General features: G+C 39.7%; 1 protein-coding gene across 1 annotated transcript in view; it reads right to left on the bottom strand.

Annotated features, from left to right (window-relative positions):
* NAA16 (N(alpha)-acetyltransferase 16, NatA auxiliary subunit) overlaps positions 1–16,585 on the bottom strand; it is a 67,787-nt gene extending 51,202 nt beyond the window's left edge. The window contains exons 1-3 of the mRNA XM_014966174.1: positions 16,563–16,585; positions 4,811–4,895; positions 2,494–2,598 (exon numbers count right to left, since the gene is read on the bottom strand). Coding sequence (XP_014821660.1) covers positions 2,494–2,598; positions 4,811–4,847 — 142 coding nt within the window. The 5' untranslated portion in view covers positions 4,848–4,895; positions 16,563–16,585. The remainder of the gene's footprint in view (positions 1–2,493; positions 2,599–4,810; positions 4,896–16,562) is intronic.
* Positions 16,586–16,786: the final 201 nt, after the last annotated feature.

The raw sequence follows: 16,786 nt of genomic DNA, 5'->3' as shown, positions 1-16,786 counted from the left end.
AGACTAAGATGATGCTTTGGGTAACTTCTCAGGCATCATTACCATTCCTGAATCCAATTGGTAATCCGGCTTAATCTTTCATAAATCATATTCTTCACCAAGCAATCATGTAAAGAAAAGAATAGAACCACCCAGAAATATGTGGGTACAGTAGTCAAGACAGCCTAAGAAATTTTAACAGCTGATACAAGCCAATAAAGGACAGTGCTACCAATGTATTATAGTCAACAGCTCTGGGCAGTCTTGCATGTGTTCCCACAGTGTCCCGAGCATAACATGGCATTATCTGAAACAGTTATTCTTGAAATAAGTATAAATATCTGACCAGATCATTACTCAAGTAATATCCAAAAATGGGTCAGGATTCATTTGCAGTTTGACTAGAAAATTTCTGGATTTCTAAGCAATTTTACGTCAGCATTTCCCCCCGTAAACTCAATATGGGGAACTGCAGAAGAATTAAAATCTTCTACTCCTCAAAGATCAAAACACTGAACTGACTGGCTGTACTTTAAACACCCTCCACCAGGTGCTTTCCAAAAAGCACAGATGACAAAATACACCTAAAGCATGTTCAAATGTTACCAGAAGAAAATAAGAACACATAGATGTCTTACACCTCCTCAAAACCAGCTACTGGAACAAGATGACTTTAGTGGAAACTCCCCACCTCTCCCTTTAAACTCAAGGATAGGCATCACACAAAACAGGAAATGTAAACATTATTTTTAGAGAACCTCCCAAATTGTTCTTAGGTAGCACAGAGGATCAATAGTCTTCAAGCTTTCATCAGAACTTCATGGCTCGTCACAAGCCTTTGCAAGTTATGTAGAGGAATCTCTATTAAACAGCTCAGCCTCAAATCTCAGTTTCTCACAGACTAGTGTACATGTTCTTCTAGTTGACTCTTCCCAGGTACTGGAGCCCCACCATCAGGTATTTGGGTAGTGGTATTACGATAGCACAGCAGGTGTGCCTGAAGTATGGTAGAAGTAAAAGAGGTTTCCCATTTCGTTTGAATTTGCCAAGAGATGACAACTGAGAGTACTGTGACAAACCTGATGCCTCGTCTGGAATTAATTCAGTATCAGCTAGCTCATGCTCACTAGAGAAGTAATTCTGCATAGACAGATTACTCCAGGGGTTTTTCTGAAGAGTTGCAACAATACACTTGAATGCAGACAGTTGGAACTCTTTGCTTCGTCAGAGCTAGCTCTATGGATGCTGCTTAAAAAAAAAACACCACCCACATTTGTGCCTAACAGGATTTATGAGTTCACACTTTCTTCAAATTCAGGAAACAAAGAAACTTGTTAAACTTACCTTAAGAAGACTACAAGTCAGTAAAACAGTGATAAAATCCACTAAAACTCATAGCCAAAAAAATAATATCCCTTTGACGACCCCACCCCCTAATTTAGATCTGAAAAAGCACAGATCCCTCTAGCATTTGTAGGAAAGTCTTCTAGACAGTTTTAGAGCCAGCATGAACTGCAGACAAGAATTAAGGATGCTGATCAATTCCACACTGGAATTTTGTTTAGGAATCAGAATGCCCCCCCAAACTCTCCACTAACTCGCAGAGATTCTTTTCCTTCCTGATTTAAGGTGCAAGACTTCTTACATACACATTGAAGTTGCTTTGGTTTTCCTTAGCTATTCAGCTTTTAAGATCAAGAAGGTACAAATTATCTTTGATAGTTCTGTGTTCCCTAGTAACTCTGATAACCTCCATACACTTAGAGGTTTTTCCCAGATCTCAAGCTCCCTGGACATTTAATATAGGAATAGCATAAACAACCCTCCCTTTGTCTTAATTTGATGGCCATCAGAAAGTGTTTCTTTCAACTGTGATACTAAAGGAAAAGTTTTTAACAGTTAAACAAAAATCAAGTATTTAATGGGAAATTTGCCCCATAACATCCAATTCAAATGCATACAGAACAAGTGAGGCATTCAGTGCAGATCTGAAGTAGCCTCCTACCTGTGGCTTAAACAGGAGACAGTCATTCCCAAAGCTCTTGGGTAGCTGTTAAGTATTTCACAGGTATAAAGCATTAGAAGACAAGTTTACAACAGAGTAGTAGTCATCAAGCCAGTAAACCTAAACCATTACCTAAAACTGGGTGGCAAGATAGATATTTTCAGAGCACCTCTAGACTGGATTTCTTACACCTTTTTAAGAGAGAAGGATACTTTAGAAAAGGCCAGACTGTACAAGCCATACCTACTCTCTGCAGAAAGTAAACATCACAGATTATCTTTTCCTAAAAAGGTATTTTTCTTAAAAATCCTACAAAACTGTAAAAAGGAAAATAAAACCTTATTTCAAGTATTTGATTACCAGTGAATACTCACTGTACACACATTTTAGACTATTTTTATACAGACCACATTATGTACCTCAAAAGTATGTACTCATGTAGCAACAAAATCATACATGCAGAAGTGAACTCACAGCAAGAAGATCAAGCTTTGTATTACAAAGGATACAGACATGACTCTTTACATCATTACGAAGTCCTTTACGAACAAATTCATAGGCTTCTTCCTTCTTCCCTAAGCAGTTCAAGGTCAGTCCTTTCATCGCCAGCGTCTCTGTAAGACATACCATATTCTTATGTTTCTGACTCCCATATGCCAGTTTCACAGCACAGACACCCTTTGAAGTTGCTACACAGTGAAGTTCCCCATTAAACGATAAATTTAGATCAGGATAGCGGCCCAGCACAGCTGAAGACTGTTATAGGGAAGCATTTCCTTTCTTGAAATTAGTCTTAAAAAAACACGGCAGAATATCATACAGATGTGATCAACCACAGACAAACTTTAACTAATAAATACATTTAACCAGCTTTATGGGAGTTAACAATAAGCTAAAGCAATTTCAGAGAGTTTCTCAATATGTGTTAAAGTTCCAGGTAGGCAGAACAAGAAGAAAAAAAAAAAAAAAAAAAGAGTCATTAGGTTGTGTCACACCCTAAGAAACAGATCTGTCACAGTCAGCTCCACTATTACAGGTTGCTTAGAAAGCACTAGTTAAGAGAAATATACTTCCTGCTACAGTATTCTGGGGATAAAAGACCTTCTCAAAGCCTTAGCACTTTAATCAACATTCCAAGAGGCACAAGATTCCAAATAATACATTGGTATTGCTATTTCCCCCACTTTTCCCCCATTATTCAAGTGGGAAACACCTAGCATGTAATGCATGCACTATGCCTGAAAGGTGATGCAGATACGTTTTGCTTAATAAGAGAACCCTTAGGTTTGGTCCCTGCCAGAAGATTATTAGTCACATTTTCATCATAGTATTCTGTTTTCCCTCCAGTTGCAACCTTTTCCTCAGTATTAATGGCAATGTCCCATCATCTCAACCTGTTTAACTCTGTATTCCGTAAAAGTACACGTAAAGGGAATGATGATCCAAAATGAGCCAAGGTTTTTCTTTTGTTTTTACATTGTCCTCCATCCACGCTGTAAGAACAAAATAAGCTAGAATAATATCTTCCTGATGATACCAGGAAGCTTGAGAAAAAAAAAAATATCCCCATTGTGGGAAGGAGGGCAAGCTACTCCTCACCTTCCCACACCAGGGAGATAACTGTCCAGCCACAGCAATCCATCTGTTTGTCACCTCCTCACTACATTTTTCAAATTCCTTGTCTCTGAAGCTAAGTGTGACAACAGTGCAGCTTCCCATCAGATCACTTCACGAGCTTAGTTCTGCTTCAGCTGTTCATTCCAGGCTTTGCTCCCAAGCTTCAAAGCCATTAGTGGCTCAGAGCCCAAGTAGTATGTGTACTGCCAAGGCAGCAAGTTGTCCTGGAAAAGTTTAAGAGGCAGCAAGAGCAGAAGAGACAGAGATATATACTGAGATGTTATAAAAACACAACTGCTAATAGAGAGAAATGCATTAGGTCAGAGCTGGACAAGGCACTCTAGCTTTGAAGCAACAAGAAAAACTGTACTTTTATCTCTAGGGGAAGAAACGAAGGCAAGGAAGAAAAAGCAGACACTGATGGAAGCATGAAAAGGATTAGTCGAACATTTTGCCAAGATTTGACAGTGTCAAACAGAAAAATAATTTTACTGACACGGTACGTGCACACTCAGCGTTAGGCTGCTTCAACAGCAGACAAAGAAGAAAGATTCACTGCATCAGAAGGAAAGATTGGCTGAACCATACCACAGAAGCCCTGTAACACAGTAAGACTACAGTATCTTATTGAGGATTAAGTTCTGACAGATGTAAATAGAAGCAACATCTTGCTCTTCAGTTTCCTAAGTATTTAACAGAACAGGATCTCCAGATTCTGTCCTCAGCTTCAAGTCTTAGCACCAACAGTATCACACTTCACTCTTTGTAAGTAGAAGCTTGGTATACAGTACAGAAAATTTATGCACTTAAACAAAAGCAAGATTTTTAATTCATTGGCAGAATACTTTTGTATGATAGTCAAAAAAGGCTGAGCTTGCTATTAAATAGGAATGTATAGAAAAACCCACACTAGCATTCTGACCCAGAAACCTAAAAAGGCAGCTTACTTGGAAGCTTCACTGAAGTGTGCTTCTACCATATGTATCCTGATCTTCATCATTCCACTACACAGAAGTGTTTCTAACTGAGCTAGGGTGGAAATTTGGTCTGAATGCACAAAGACTGAAAATCCAGAGTAAGTATTCAGTCATAAGGACAGAACAATACTCAGCAACTGGCTTCTTTCTTTCTCAGTTGTATGGAATAGATTGATTATACATGTAAACTCACGACAGGAGAAAAAAACCCAACACTTAAATCTGCAGTTACCTCCATGTTCAGCAAATTTTGGGTTAGAGAGGATCATCTTGCAGAACTTGAGTCCATTTTTGTACTGCTTTTGTTCGTAACATTTCTGGAAAAAAAGATGGAATACAATCACTGAAATAAATGCATTTAAAACCAGAGTACCTTAACATACTAGTACAAATGTAGTAGTTCCTTCAGTAAGGTATGGTAACAGATCACTAACGAGTTCTAGTTGAATATGACTATTCATATTACATTCCCTTCTTTCAGCATTCAGAACAGCATCTGCCCTCATTTACATGCAGCCAATGCTCTACCTCATGGTCTCCTTTTTGTAAAAAGTTAGTAATTCCTTTTCAACAAAAATAGGAAATGCAAGAAGGAGTGTCTACTTCAATTCAGAAATTCTTTCAAGACGAGACAGTTTTAAAACATACAGATACTCCTTTCAACATCCCATTTCGCTGGCCTAGTGACCTCCCAGAGTAAGAAATCTCAGACAGAAGACTTTCCTTGTTGCCTATGTAGACTTTTGGGAGGAAGAGAGAAACCATGAAGTAGGATAAACCTATTGTAACCTCAAAAATCTATATATAGACACCCAGGGAGGCAGAACTTACCTGGGAATTAAAAAAAAAATATATATATATCTAATGGCTAGCTGGAATAATACAGCCAAGAGCTACTTTTAGATTTATTTAAGGTACCATTTACGTAATCACTAGGTAAACTGGCAAACAATGCAGTTCAACTGTGGGAACACAAGGGAAAAAAACCAACCACGTGAACTGGGTCTCTTTTCTTCTTTGGAACCACACTACCTGATGTCAATAAGTCTGTAAGGTCTTAGTAATTTAAATCCATTAGTGATCACTATAGTCGATCACTTTAAAATAAGTTTATTTAAGCCAGTTAAAGGCATGCTTATATCAGTAAGCATGAAAATGATTTGAAGTCATTTAAATTTCTTAACTTGAAGGACACAAAAACCAATGGGCTTAACTTGGCATCATTTTCACTTAATAAGGTGTATTGTCCTGCTGCAATTTCGACAGCTGTTCTCAGGAGAAATTATGTCATTTCAGCTACGTGCTTGAGTACTTTAACTGGCCATTCCCACTCCATCAATCTTCCAGGACAGAGGTAAAGTCTATGTTAAATTAATGCAAAGGGTAATAATTCCTTTGCAGATGTAATACATCATCCCATTGCTTCCCAGGGTCTGAGCAGCACAGAAACAGGGTTACACTCACTCTTGGGCAATTGGCTGAGGTGCCCCAACAAGGGTCCTCCTCCAGCCTCTGGGAAAGGGCTTAACCACAGTTTTGAAGTCTTTGTTGCCTGGAACTCAAGACATTTGCAGTTAACCATGAATAAGTGGAGATTAAATTATAGAATAATTTAGGTCAGCATGAACCTTTGGAGGTCACCTAAATCACCCCTCAAAACAAAGAGAGCTAACCTTAATATCAGATCAGGTTGCTCTGCCTGGCTGACTTCTGGCAAGATGGCCAGGGAGTTCCCATTGGAGGCAAATCATTTACACTATGGCAATTAACATTTAAACAGCAGCAACAAGAAAACCTTTGAGAATTTTAAGATGAGAACTAGTTTCCACATCTTTATCTGAAATAACCCGTGTTGCAGCAAAATTTGGAGTCCCCTCCAGGGGAAGGTCAAGTACTCCCATTCAACTATCTTTTATTTATTTCTTAACATAAGATGCTTAGTATCATTTTTAAAGAACCATCAGAAAATTCTCAAAGAATGCTTTATAAGTTTATTCAGGTATGCCTGAAAAAAGTAACAGAATAGTGAACATTCATCCAAGATTCCACAACTCTTGCAATGGTGTCTGAAACGCCAAATATACAACAATGCTTAACCATAGAACAGAAGATAGTTGAGTCAAGTATGCACCTAAAATAGACTAACTACTTGAGGAAATAATATCTATTATCCTTGTTCTGGCATTTTTATCCTGTAGAGTTCAGTTTCAGGCCTAGAATAAGAACACAACTTCAGTAACTACAGAAAAAGAAGAGATTTTTGGAGGATAAACAAGATCACATTTTTTTAAAGGCCAACAGATAGATGGAAGAGAGAAGTTAACACTCTCCACCAAGAAGCTGTAGTTCAACATTCACAGTTGTCTGGCTTGCTGATATAAGACAACCAGTATACTTGTACTTGTCAATTAACAGGTTAGCTCAAAACCAGCCACAAACCACACCATTCCTTGCCCAGCTGCTAGTTACTAGACAAAAAGAGGGTCTCCCTACAAAAACATAACAAATCAGTATGAAATGCAACTTTATGCAACTCCACTGCTTATGAGACAAGCCTTGCTGGCTAGTCAAAGGTAACTACTAGTTCTGTTCCCTTCAAATACATGCATATATGCACACACATAAATAAGTTATATATTTATACTAATACATTGGCTTAAATGTGTATCAACATAAGAGAACAGGGCTTTGCTCAGTAAAGTAAATTATTTGACTCTCATCATCAACACTTACAGATATACTGAAAGGCTCACAGATTCAGTTACATGGACAAGCCTGGGGCTTTAAAGCATCCAAATTTCATGAATGGACTGCTTTTAAACTTCTGTCTGTCCAAAAACTGTGAATGAGCACACCACACTCCACCTGTAACTTGTTTTCAGGAGAATCGAGTTTGCTGCCATGTGATGCCATCTCATTTTGTAGTACAGATGGGAATTTCATAGTTGAAAAACCCGATGTCTCCATATGTAGTCTCAAGTTTCATACCAATCAGGACAAATATAGCTGAAATGCGTTCATCAGTATCTGTCCCACTGCGTTAAGTCTTCGATATATTAAAAGCTCAAGCTTATATGCTGGGTTGCTTTTGCTTTTTTTTTTTTTATAAAAACCACCTTATCTGCTGTGCTTAATGTAAGGGTCCCCATCACCCTTTTATCGCAATCATTTTCTGCTAAAACTAAAGCCAAATCACGGATGTTTACATGCCTGAAGCCACAAAGGGAGATTTTGGCAAGGCCAAAATGTTATCCAGAACTTCTGCTACCAGATGTTACTGGAAGGATGTTACCTCCTCTAGCAAAGATCGCATCCTGGTTTATTCCCTTTTTCATCACTAATTCAAAGACTTTGCTATACAGTTAAGCTAGACATCATTTTATGCACTTTCAGATAAGTATCAAGTGCCACTACATAGAGGTCAAATAGGCACAGCATCTACAAAGTAACTATAACTGTAAAGGTAAAAAAATACTTGTAAGAAGAATACAAGAGCAAGAAGATATTTAAACCTATATTACAGTGTTTTGCTGCTTCTACTTAAGGAACTGCCATTCACAAATTCCAATTTATTTTTTGCATCATACCTTCTTTTTTTAAAGATAAAAAAACCCTCCCACTGCTAAATATCAACACGATCAGGATCTGAACAGCTCACTAATGTAAGTTATAAAACAGAAGAACAATGTATCACTGCTCAATCGCATATGCAATTTACAAATAAATTACATTTCTCTATTTGCAACATCAGGTTAGTAAAGGGAGGCTTTTACAGACTACTCCTCCCCAGACAAAACATTTGACACTTAAAAAAGGTCTTGCATTGAGAGAACAGCTATGTTTTTCACATACTGATGATAGAGTTTAATACACAGATCAGCAGTTTTATGGCTGAAGAACACTTCATTATGGCCCTCAGACATTAGTATTCACTTCTGAGGAGCCATCTAACAAAAAAAAAAAATCTCAATTCACTACTCAAAGATTGCAGTTGTGGCAACCAATTCCCTTCCTCGCTCCCTGTCCCTAGTGCCTCCTAACGTACTGAAATGACATATTATTTCATAAACCATTTTCACATGAAGGCTGAATAAAATGTAGTACCCCATTCCAAGAATGAGGACACTTATTACATCAAATCAAATAGCTGTGTTAAGCACAGCAACCAGGTTTCCTTGGTCAACTTAAACGTTTTAATAGTTTTAAGTTGTTTAAGATGGGCTGTGACCGTAGCAGATGTGAAGGGGTTCAATCCAAATGAGACACACTGAGCAGTCTGTAAGGGGAATTATAAGAAAGGTGGGGACAGACTTTTTAGCAGGGCTTGTTGTGATAGGACAAGGGGTAGATTCACACTAGAAACAAGGAAGAAGTTTTTTTACAGTGAGGGTGGTGAAACACTGGCACAGGTTGCCCAGAGAGGTAGTAGATGCCCCATCCCTGGATACATTCAAGGTCAGGTTGGAGGGTGCTCTGAGCAATCGGATCTATTTGAAGATGTCCCTGCCTGTTGCAGGGGGGGTTGGACTAAATGACCTCTAAAGGTCCCTTCCAACCCAAAGTATTCTATGTTTTTACATGCAAACACTGATTTGGAAGTTGGTTTTCTATTAATACAGGCTTCCACGCTGCCTCGCCAGAAACATGCTGGACCATCAGAATCACCAATAAGAAAAATGAGCATTTCAACTAATTTAACTATTTCTAACTAGCTGAATAAAAACTGCTTCAAGCTTTATTAGAAGAACATCACTTGTTTAAATTTATTAGCCTTCCCTGATACTGTACTTCCACATAATCCTGCTTGTGCACCTCTCCGTGCTCAGTTTCAACATTTTTCTTGAAGGTAGAGAGAAGGTAGCATCTTCTCTCGTTGCCAACATTTTGGTGACAAACTCTGGGGTTTCTGCTAACACCTACAATCCATTTTAAAAAAATAATCTTATGTTCTCAATACTTACCTCTTCAGTTTTTTAAACTGTGCATCTGAGACACAGTTTAAAGAACTGGGTTGGGTAAGGAAGGAACCCAAGAGCTAAATGTGGAACATCGAAACCCAGAGAACAGGACAAGGCTTACACATCAAGCCCTTTGGAAAGAATGCTGGAAGTCAACTGTGCTGGAAATCTGTCCAAGCCACAATTGTGATCAAGTTCAGCAATAAAAAGCCCTCAGAGTTATCACTGACAGTGACTCTGATCAGCAACTTTTCCTAGGAGCTGACAGTTATTTAGGGGCTGTTCTAATTATTAATACATATTTCTGACCAAACCCAGGCACAATCAATACAGGAACATCAGCACACTGTCAGTATTCTTCTTAATTGGTATTTAACACTTGGACCTTTTAAAAAGCCTTCCTTGTTTTATTGCATATCTATAAAACAATGTCATCTGCATCTCACAGCCATTGAAGAAATTAGTTATCCAAGCACCTTCATGATATTTTAGGCAGAACTCAGCATATCCTGTTCTGATGCTAACAAATAATAATGATCAAATTATTTGCCAATTTGATAGCAAGATCTAACACCATCTTGTTTGAATGATATACGATTAAGTTCCAAAAGAGTTCAGCTTTCCATCTGTGTTGGAAATGCTCCTTGTATCATGAAATACTTGGATACTTGGCGATAGCGATACAGGAAAAGAAAGCACCATGATACTATTAAATTTCGGAGACAGACTAGGGCCCTCTACATGATGTTCCCCAACTAGCAACCCTCTCTCCACACTGATTTCAGTTCAATGATGTTTAAGAGAATGGGAAAAAACCCAACCACCTACCAGCCAGAAGGGGCTTCAGCTCATAGAGACCAAGGAAAAAGTTCATTACTACTTTCTCATTCTCACAGCATCCTAGATTTCTAGTCCCAGGACAACCCTTCCAGTCTATCAACACGTCCTTCCAACCTTTCCCTTAAGCCCTGCTGGTATTTTATATATACATGGCCATCCCTGTTCCCTGGTAAGGGTGGCTAATCTCATCAGCTGATATAAAAAGCAGATGAAAACAACCCAGCTCCAGCCTTGCTTGCTCCCTCTGTCAATATGGACAGGCCACATGGATCTTCCCCAGACCTGGGGACTTGGCAATGCAGAACAGTGCTGAGTCAGACCACGGTGGCATACAATGGAGTATGTGGTCAGCATTATATATAGTGGTAATGTTTTGATCAAAGTACCAAAGTCACAGTAATATCTAAGCTTTTACTATCATGATTCTCTGTATATAGCATTTTGTCCTTTAACCAGCTTTTCCCCAATTAAGTTCAAATCTACAGAATGCACAAAACATATTACAACTATTACTGTACAGAATGCAGGTGTAAATCACTGCTGGTTGCACTCTATTATTGGCAGAAGAAAACCAATATGGTATTTATTATCAGAAAGAACATGCGTGATAAGAGAATGTTGTTTCAACATTTATTGTCAGAGACATCTTTAACAGCCCAATAAACTATGCCTTTTAAAGGGGGAAGCTCCTTATTAAAAGGCTTTAACACCTAGTCTAATTCTGCGCTGTGCACACACATGTAAGACAACTTTAATCCCCAGAATATCCTTTTCAAAGGGGCAGAAACAAGAGAACACACGGTAAGAAGAGCTCTTGCTTACAAGTACTTGGCATCTGTAACTTCCTCACTCTCTGAGTTAGCAGCGTTCTCTACTGCTTATGAACATGTGTGTGTCTCTGCAAAGCAGAAATCGTAACAGCAACACTAGAAATTAGATGAGTCACAGCCCTATCACACATTTTCTACTGGTTTTTAATCCGCACTTTGTGTAGAAGTACTGAAGAGACCAATCTGCCCCATCTCCTGGGATGAAACTGTGATTAGCCTAGCAAGAACTCAGGCTGAGCAGGTGCTCCACAAGCTCGTGGAACTGCATCTGCGAGCAGTTAAGCAAATGAAACTATCAACATTAGCACTGTTTTGCCAGACCTGATAGACATAAACATATAAATCCCAGGCTTTAAAAAGTTATGCTTTTATTTAGACATCTTAAAGCAAGTTCAAGGCGAATACTGATGCAAGCCTTAAACGCCAACTGCATCTCAACATTCCCTAGAAGGTTTCACAGCGATTCAGACAAAAAAGTTGCATGAATCATAACAGATCAGGCCAGAGATATCAGACTTACCTGGTTCAGGCCACCAGAGGCAAGATACGAGTGGCAGATGCATAAGGAGAGGCTTATGAATAAGAGAAGCATTATTACAGCTCTCTCCAGAATGTTCTCAGCCTCCGGTTATTTGTGCTTTCCCAGTCCTCTGAGCCAAAGGGTATATATTCACACACACCCAAAAAAGTAAAGGGCTGCCCCCCCACTACCCACAAACCTTGAAGTGCCTAAAACTTTTCATAGCTACTACATCTTCCAAAGGGTTCCACAGTATAACTACCTTTTTGTTAAGAACTTTTTGTTTGGAGCCTGCTACTTTGCACCCACCATTTCTACCAAAATGCAAACTAGGCATAACAGCCTGAAAACAGGCGAGTCCCTACTTCTCCAGGCTCTTCCTCATTTGAGAATCTTCTTTTAAGTTCTTTCTCCTTCAAGAAGGTCATTTCACACTTGCATCCTTCTGCTGAGGAGGCCAGGCAGGCAGGGAGTACCAGGGGGAAAAGCAACATACCCAGAACTACTGCAAATGTAGCCTTGCAGTACACTTGAGTGGTGGCCTAACAGCATTTTTCTCTTCACGACACTAGGATTCCCCAGCTTCCAACTATGGTACAAAGAAATAGTTTTAAACAACCTCAAAAATCCCTAAAAATCTCAAATCTTAGGGGCAATCCAGCTCACAGCCCATACTACATCTACATTAAATTAGGATTTCCAAGTCTAACACACCTATGAACAATTTTACTTGCTATGACTCCACTTACTCCAGAAACATGAAGTACTTCTGCATATTTTCAGATGGCCTTCACCTCTTCTGCCATGAGGAGTTCAGTACAACTCAACTCTTCTTGCTATTCATCACTTGTTCTGTTCAATATAACCGTAGGCAATTAAGAGAAAGTTCCAGCACAAAACACAATGGGTCTTAATTCTGAAAAGTTATCGTTTATACATACAGGAACTTTCCTTTAAGCAAAAAAAAAAAGTCCCAAGCGAATAAACAACCGACACCATTCCATGGGAGCTCGCTTTATGAGCCTTTCACAATGATATCTACAAACTCCTTTTCAAAAATTAAACCAGGAATATTTATTTGGGAATAGAGTCTCCTCCAAATCAGACTCCCTCAAATCACTGACAGATGTGAAGCATGATATTCCCTTACCAAAGCCTTGCTGACTCTTACCATTAGTCTATCATCTGTCCTCCACAATTCTGTTATTTCAGTAGCCTGCAGCTGGCCAGGCGTCCTCAGCACCTCTTTTTGAAAGGAAACAGCCTACACTCTTCCTGTGCTGCCCCTCCTTAGCAGCACAAGTAACAACCACACCACAAATCAGTGTGATTAGTTACACCAGATTTTTGATGACAGCTCCACACTCTTCTCTTTAAAGGGGGTCTTTAACAGAGACTTCAGACATGTACTACTCCAACAGTGGATTACAACTACCTCAACTAAGTTACTCATGTCATTTGGGAGGCATTAACATGAATAGCATCACACCTTCTCAATTATTGAGTTTAATAGTTTGGTAATTCCACCACATCATTACTAGGAGACAGACTTATGCATGCTTATAATCCATTATTCTTTCATTACATAAAATGAAAAAGACTTTTAGAATTTTATGAATCAGAATTAATTTAATTAACTCCTACAAACACTTGCATATTTTTCTTTTATCAAAGAAGAAATCTCTTAAGATTATTGTAGAAGTTAGGAAACAAAAAAGACACTACAGAGAAGCTGAATGACAATTCAGAGATAGAACATTTAAGATAATTTCTAAGATTTCCTCACCCAAAGAAGTGGAAGATACATGCCTGAGTGAACTAAGCAGCAACAAGTCACTGCTAGAAAGGGACGTATTTGCAAACTTTTTGTGTTTAATTACTTGAAGTCAAACAAGAGTAAATGGCTAAACTGGTCTTAGTACAGTAATGCCTTGTATCTGAAGAGGTACTAGGACTTAGCTCCCTCATGGCAGGATGCAATATTCACAGGCTAACCCTTTCTCAAGGGAAACACATTTGCAATTAAAGCAGCAAACCTTATTTTCTGCAACAACAATATGTGGAATTCACTAAGAAATTAAAGGATTAACTATTTACGAGCATGACACTGTCCATAGTTATATTAGGCATGAAACAAAACACTAGACAATACCTTACACTGCGTGACACTGGGTAGTTACCAATAGTTATTACAAGACACAAAGCATTTCTTAAAAACAAAAACAAATTGGCAAGTAACCCATGAAAGTACAACAACAACCCCACGGCTTTCCTCTGAAGTACTCATAAGGACTACTACCATGCCCTGTCCAGACAGAGATGATTTGATGCTATAAAGCCAAAGTTTAAAACTAATTTTAAGATGAGACATAGTTTATAATCTGGATTCTAAGGTGGAGAAAAAACCCCCACAAAGCTGCTGAAACCGAAACACTCTGAAGGTAAGTTTACAACTGTTTTAAATACACAAAATAAAAGATCTGCCTAAGCTTACTAGAAGTAAACACCAAATGCACATTATCAAACTTCATTGTTAACAAGAAGCATTTTTAAGCCACCGGCCTATATGCTTAGTTTAGATTGCATCTGCCCCATTCACTTGAGAAGTGACATGAGCCAAAGACTGACTTTAAGTAGCAAGAAACACCCCAGCATTCCTATATTAATTCTTCTTTACAGATGCCTTTCTCTTTCCATAAAGGGGGAGCCAGGAACCTTTCAAACACTTCCTCCAGGCCTTCTGGGAGACTGAGCAGTGAAAGAACAGAGCCTGAAGTTGCTCAGCCCCTCCCTCGCAAGCAACATCACACCTTCAAGCCCCATCAGAGCTTCCAGGGGAAGAGCACTAGTCTGAGAAAAAGCCCCTGTAGAATAGTACAAGTAAGGCTTAAGAAGTGAAACAGAGTTGGAAGTCAGGACAGTGAGAGAAATGAGCTCTAGCACTAGCTATACAGTAGTACTGAGAAACTAGAACTGCCACCTATGCTGCAATTGGCATTATTAATTGCTGTTGCCCCAATCACTTGACAACTAGTTTTAAGTCAGCTTGTTCAAGTACTGCCAAGCGTGCGGGCACACCAATTGATGTGGCTTAAAGACTATTTACTCAGCTTCCTGAGCAGACTTCACAGCTTACACTGAGCTCCATATGAGGCCACACTAGTCTGGGCACCTCTAAGCTTGGTGTGCTGTAATGTGGGCATCTTGCTCAGACTGTTGATAGCCTGTCTCACATGTTACATCATGCACCAAGTCGCTGACTCCTAAGTCATTCTCCTGATCTCCAAAGGAGTTTCCCATTTCATAACTGCTAATTCTCCACAGAGTGTTTGTAAAAATACTTAGTCTTAATATACAAGTACAGTTTCCTCACATCTGTTCCAAGTGATTAAATCACTACATGCTTGTAAGGTCTTATTATACAGCCTCCTACATAATTCCCCCTCCCCCCCGCTTTTTAAAATGCCCATAGCATCCCTAATAATTTCAAGTATTCGGGCAGTGCCAAAGTAGGCAAAAGCTGCTTCAATTAGAGAGGAACCTTTAGCACTGCAAGCTGTATTACTACACTAAAATACTCTGAAACACGTCAGGCAACCAGAGGGTTCAACTTGTACTATTTAGACAGTAGTATTCCAGACACAGAGCCATGAAATAGTAATAAGAAATTAAGTTTCAAGAAGTATCAATACATGAAGTGACAAGCCAGCGAGTAAAATAATTTGTGATTAACACTTTAGGAATTGTAACTAGCTACTACACGGCACCACTTAAACCTTCTGAAGGCTTTAGAAAGCAAGTAAGTTTCCATATCAGCCTTACTGAAGTTTTATGCCCCTCTTTCTCTTACGTAAGTCTTTATGTTTTGTCCACTGCTTAATACAGAAAAAAAAAAAGTTGTCTAAAATAAGCTCTCCAGAAAAGCTTCTCTACATTTCAGTTGAAAAAACTTCAGAAGTGACTGCTACTGTGAACTTGTTTGCTACTAGTAAGAATAATCACTTAACTGTTCTAATATTAGTCATTTATTTTTAGCCGAGAGAAAGAGGAGTGCTAGAATGACTTACTAAGATGCATACCACGAGCATGCTGTAAGCAACAAACCACCATTAAGAACCATTAAGTCTTAAAACCTGCATCCTACCCAAAGCAGGTAAAAGAAAACAGCTCGGAAGCACCTGCCGAAATGCACCAGCTTACAGAGGGAGTACACAGGCTCACACACACACACACTGCTTGTTTTGAGCTCAGCTTCCTGAAGCTAAAATGCTCAACCTCTCAACCACCAAGTTATTGAAACTAGACTAACAAATTCCCACAAAAGTGAAGAAATCCGTGCCTGCCAACAGATTACCACCGTGCCGCACAGAGCTCCCCTGCCTGCCGCCCAGCAAACTGGCACAAAACGCCTCAACTTTATTGAGGCTGGAATTCCATTACTGAAAAGCTCGGGAAAGAGGGAATCTGTTGTTTTCTTGTGGGATGTGTTTGGTTTGTTTTTTTTTTTTCCCCTCGGGGGTGCGCACGCATGTGTGTGCTTCGTTTCCATAAAGAGTTAGCGCTATAAAATATACAGTGATTGAGGAGAAACTTGGAAGCGAGCTCGCTCTTTGGAGTCACCTCACCAACACCAAACGTCCTTTGCACCATTAAACCTCCAAGAGCTGCCCCGAGACAACGATTTAGCCAAAAAGCGGCCCCGCACGCAGAAGTTGAGAGAAACCTACAGAGTTCGGGTACTTTCATCTGTCGGGCTCCTTCAGCCACGTTTCAGACCGCTCAGCGAAGCGGCTTTCAGCCAGTCCCTGCACACTAAATGTTCACCGATGTTCTTACCAACAGCGAAGCACCCACGGGAGACCAACTCAGCGACACCAAATCCCCGCTGCGCCCCCGCCCCGCTTCGGGGTCTGTCTCCCACCCTCCCGGTGGCGAGGAGCCGCTGCGGTGGGGCGCCCCACCGACCCCTCAGACAGACCCCCAGGGTACAGCAAGGGGAGGAGAAGGGGGGAAAGGATGACAGCTCCCCCCGCCAAAGCAAAGCCGCCATCCCCAGCCCC

This window comes from Calidris pugnax, unplaced genomic scaffold, assembly GCF_001431845.1.
Source record: "Calidris pugnax isolate Ruff unplaced genomic scaffold, ASM143184v1 scaffold20, whole genome shotgun sequence".
Lineage (NCBI taxonomy): Eukaryota > Metazoa > Chordata > Aves > Charadriiformes > Scolopacidae > Calidris > Calidris pugnax.
This window is presented reverse-complemented; position numbering and strand designations above follow the sequence as displayed.